Here is a 5,428-nt window from a genome sequence, read left to right as displayed (position 1 = left end):
TAATTGAAAAAATAATAATAAAGATTATTGATCATTTTAATACAAAACACAAGAATTATATTCGACAAGAACACACAAATAGAATTGCTAAGTTAAATGACATTATTAACAATAGTAATTATAATAATAATGATCTACAACCGGAAAATATAGCAAATGTATTATTTACTAACGAGGAAGAAAGAGGGTTATTTAATCATATACTAAATAGTTTCAAAAATAATATTACTGATGAAATAGTAGAAAAATACAAAAAAGAATTAATGCCTTATGTTGATTTAAATGTTGTTTTAAAGCGTCAGTTACAAGAACCAAATTATTTGGCTAAAATGTTAGTAGATGAACTTGCATCTATGGATTTAGTTAAAGAAAAGATAATAGAACAACTTGCGGATTTATACAAATATACAAAAGAAACAAATTATGAAGTTATAAAGGTATATACTTTTATTACAATTATATATACAATTTATCAGAACGAAATTAAAAAAGATTTTAGCATACGAAATATAAAACACTTTTATGTAATTATCTTGCAAGTGATTCGCAAATCATATGGTGATACTTCTGAAATATTAGCCATTCAACAAATGCAGGAATCAGAAAATTCGATATTAAAACAAACAAATAAAGAAATGAGATCTAAAATGTTAGTCATGACTTCTGAATTAAAAGAATCGAAAATACATTTGTTGATGATTAATACAATTGACGTTTCTTCAGATTATGATGAAACTCTAGTAGAAAAGTTCACTTCTATTATCAGAACTATTATTAATGAACTCGATGCTTACCTAGCAGAGAAGTGCAGAAAAAAGTATTTGGTATTAGCATTCGATCAGATTAAAGTAAAACAAATATTTTGTAGGAATAGTGTTGCCAAAAATGAAATGAAACAATTATTCTATTCTCTTTCGAATCATATTTCTAAATTTATATTCTGCGCCCAGTTCTATAAAAATCTTGTTACGGTAATAAACGATAAAATTCTTATGCCTTCTATTCAATTAAACCTATATTTTTCACAAAACCTATATGACATCGATACTATGAAAACAGCTTTATTAAACTCCCAAAATATAAAGAAAGCTATTAAAACCCCCTCTGTTTTTCCCATTATATATAATATTAAGGGTTTAACACTGATTGGAGAAAAAATTAACATTAACGACGATGAAATTTACAAAAACCAAATAGTGTCTATTGATAACAAGGATAACAATTTAAAATTACTTACATTATTGAACAGTGATGATATTGAACAAGAAAAGAAATGGTTTATTGAAACACAAATAATAAAGAAGTATTTAAATGTAATCGGCGATGAAATCATTTTAAAAACAATTTCCTCTCAGAAAGTTTCATCACAGGAAACAACAAAAACATCAAAAACATATAAAACAACAGATTCGGGGACAAAACAAAAAGATGCCAAACAACGATCAAAATTAAATACCCAAGACAGACGAAAAAATGAAATATTGACTCTGAAAAAGAATCAAAGAGGAAAACGGTTCATGAATAGGAGAGGAACAGAAGGAAAGCAATTGGAAGAGGAAGTTGATATTAATCCAATAAATGGCACCAGTTCATCAGTTGAAGGTAAAGAAGGAGGATATTAAACCAATAAATGACATTAGTTCAATAGTGCTAGAAGAAAAGAAGGAGGATGAAAAGGAAATAGAAGAGGATATAATAATGCTAGACGAAAAGAAGGATGATAAAAAGGACTTTTTTTTGGGGGGGGGGGATGAATAATAAAAAAAATAAAAAAAGGAGTAGCAGGTCAGGGAGTAGGCAAATTAACTCAACTCCAAAAAAAGAGGGAGAGAGAATAGAAAGATTTTAAGAAAACATTCAGCCTTTGATTATATACTACTTATCCATTAAATTATTTGTTTATGATGTAACAAAATAATCAGAATTAGAATTTAGTAATCGGCCTATATTAATAAAAATATAGAAAATATTAATTAAAATAACTTGTATTGATTCAGCAACCTATGGTGGAGGAAGGGGGATGGGATAGTGGTATAAAAGGAGAATTTCTGCCTATTTAAGAGTCACAACCCCTTGCTCTCTCTCCAGCTCCAGTGTCAGGTGTCAAGTAAGGTTCAATACAGTCTACTGAAATTAAGCAGTTTATCATTCAGTAGGGTAGTGACGGGCGTCATTACAGTATAACTGTTGATCCATATGCAGTCATCTAGTCCATCAAGAATTACATAACAACAAGCTTCAATAATCAATTCCTTACCAGTTCAGTTTATGAATCAAATCATAAAAAAACCACACACTCTATTTCTTATTGTTATAGTACCTACATTAACTACTTATGTGCACAATGATCAGGTACAGCCAGCTATCTCAGCTGAAGGAACAAGTCAGAAAATACCACTTCCTAAGCCATTTGGAAACATATAAAGAGAGCATAGTGTAATATGATTGACTTGTAATTATTTGTCTCTTTCAGTTAAATTGACATTTAGAGATTGTTTTTTTATTCATTATACTACAGTAAAACACAATTATAATAGTAATTTTAATTTATTGTTATTCGTTCTTTCCTCCCTCTATCCTCCCCCACCCCTTGTTTCCGAACTGATGAAAGGTTTCGAGATAACTACTAACTCTTCTGGGGAAGCAAAAGAACAAGCTGAAAGAGGCCAAGCTGCATCTGTCTTACTTGAGCATATGTCTTGTTTGGTTGAATCAACGGTAAAAGCAAGGTCATCTTCTTCATCTTCTTCCTCGTTATCGTCTTTATCGTCGTCCTCATCGTCGTCCTCAGACGCATTCGAAAGTGACCGGTTCATTGACAAACTAAAGGGCTTGGTACTAAATAAGGCCATAAAGAGAAAGATGAAGAAGAAAGAAAAGGCACTAAGGAAGCTTGATTCTAGAAAAATCAAATGGTCATGGTCTTCAGATGGAGATGATGACACCAAGTCAGGGGAGGAATGGGAGAAGCAGGAGAATGTGGAGGAACGTGTCTTCGGTCAGGAGACAACAACAGGCACAGGTATGTATTTGTAATTAACTTTACTAATAAGTGAAAATTATGACGTTTTAGGTCTGACCTAGTTAGTCTAGGATGGACTGAAATTAATCCTTTTAATTTCAATTGTACGTTATTTATTTTTTCGTGATTAAAAGTTTTTTTTTAAATCTGTGAATTCCTATGCTTTGTTAAAATTTATTCAGTAGAGAATATATTAATGTCTTTCTTATTTGCTACTACACAGCTCCGCAACTTCCCAAAAAGAGATGTCGAAGTGACATCGGAGAAACTAAATGGAAGATAGAAGTTGTTGAGACCATTCGGAAGTTATCCTTTTTTTTTTTTTTTTTTTTTTTTACCGAAGCCATCATGGATAAAATCACACAGACTGGAGAAAAATATGAGGAATGCCTGTATAGCAGAACCTTGAAACCGGTTTCTGAATGTTGTTGGCTGCATTGTGGTGGCTTATTTCCCCCAGAAAATACTTTTACAAAATAAGCATGAATGAACAGTTCAATCAGAAAATAGTAGTAGTTGTTAATCACTCTAAATAAATAATTGGGGTAAAAGAATGAGATACTGAATATATTATATTATATTATATTATTTCCACAAATCAATTTATTTTATTATCCTACCCCAACCCAAATTTTAACAAAAGGACAACAGATTATTATTATATATTTTTTTTTTTTACAGATTTAAAATAAAACCACCAATGCTAAATAATATATTATGCCTATGATCGTATTCATGAGATGTCTTTGTGGTCAATTTCAATTTGGCAGTTTTAATATCATTAATATACACGAAATAATTTCTCCGGCTCCCAGGCCCCCACCTTTTTCTAGTATTTGGGCAATTTTTAATTCAAATTCACTTTTTTACATAACTTCTTCAACCCAGCAGCCAAAAGCACCCGTGTCGAGCAATAGTGGGATCGCATCCGTGAGTGGGCGTCCCGTAGCAGTCATACTCCCAATTTCATTAGCTTTCTGTCGCCCACAGGTTAAGGTAAAGAAGCTGCGCTGAAAAAAAAAATTGAAACAATGCTTATTGATGTCACAGAGAGAACATCAATACACCTCAATCAAAAGAATATTGATTAGAAAAAACGATGAACACCACCAACCTCAAGCAGAAGAATACTGATTTAATAAAAAAATTTGGACCGTTGAAGGTTGAAGTCAACATTTTTAAAAGTGATATTTTAGATAAAGTGTGGAAAACCATGTGATCAAACTCATGGCGGCGAAGTCCACCTAGTAATGTAATAGCTGGTTGCCCGGAGCAGTACTGTGTCAGTTGAGCCATATATATAAATATTCGTTGCCACCGACCACTCTCACTCTTATATTACATCCACTGATGGCCAGCTTCGCTGCTCTTCCAAAGAAAAAAGTTGTCCGAGATGCTCTCTCCTCAGATGAACCCCAGGATGGAGAATAGGACACAAGCTACGCTGAAAAAAAACCTTGAAACTATGCTGGGAAGAGGAAGAGGAGAAACTAATATTGAATATAGAGAAAGAGTTGTTACAAATAATCCACGACATCAAGCTGAACAACACCAACCTCAAGCAGAACAACACCGACATCATCAAGCAGAACGAGACAATATTTTTGAAGACAGACCAAGAGTTGTTACAATTAATCAGCAAAATAATCACCAACATCAAGCAGAACAACACCGACATCAATCAGAACAACACACTATTGAAGATGATAGAGAAAAAGTTGTTAAAAATAATCACCTACCTGAAGCAGAACTACACCGACCTCAAGCAGGAGATTGATGATTTAAAAAATGAAATTAAAGAGTTGGAAGGCTGAAACAACCCGCCTTTCTTTTGAGGAATTGATATGTGCAACGACTTGGAAGTCATATTAATTTATAATGGGACCAAAGAGCCAATGTTATTCAAAAGTCCCGCACAGTGACTGACGTGGGTACATCACCGATCTGAAGAAGAATACAAACCTCTGGCAGGAGATTGCTGATTTAAAAAAAAAACTTTCGAACAGTTGAAGGCTGCCTCATTTCATTTTTAATTCCACTGTAATTTTCACTAAATAAAAGTGTGTATGAATTATAAAATATATTGCTTTATTTTTTTTTAATTTTGCCTTTATTATTCTAGTGTACATAGGTAGGGGAATGGGGGCACCTTTTAATTTCACTGTACAAGTTGTCATATGTCGGTATTGTGAAGACTGTCTAGATACGTGAAGGTGGGTTTGGAGTGAACGAGGACGACGCCTTGCACCCACCTCCTCCAAATAGAGGGGAGGGGGGACAGGAGACATTTATAGCTTTTTGGAGACATGATATTTAAGCTATCTCATTGATATATCAAGTGATTCTTCCATTGAAGTTGGGGAGGAGGAAAACATCTATTTGGAGCCGAGGAAATAATCATTAAAT

The 5,428-nt window shown here is 33.0% G+C and overlaps 1 protein-coding gene across 1 annotated transcript; it reads left to right on the top strand.

Annotated features, from left to right (window-relative positions):
- Nucleotides 1-2,604: 2,604 nt before the first annotated feature.
- LOC138373560 (corepressor interacting with RBPJ 1-like) lies at nt 2,605-4,799 on the top strand. The gene is made up of 2 exons (XM_069339777.1): nt 2,605-3,022; nt 4,381-4,799. The coding sequence occupies exons 1-2, from the start codon at nt 2,605-2,607 to the stop codon at nt 4,797-4,799; spliced, it is 837 nt and encodes a 278-aa protein (XP_069195878.1).
- Nucleotides 4,800-5,428: the final 629 nt, after the last annotated feature.

This window comes from Procambarus clarkii, chromosome 42, assembly GCF_040958095.1.
Source record: "Procambarus clarkii isolate CNS0578487 chromosome 42, FALCON_Pclarkii_2.0, whole genome shotgun sequence".
NCBI classification, from domain to species: domain Eukaryota; kingdom Metazoa; phylum Arthropoda; class Malacostraca; order Decapoda; family Cambaridae; genus Procambarus; species Procambarus clarkii.
Note: the sequence above shows the minus strand (reverse complement) of the source record. Positions and strands in the feature narration are given on the sequence as shown.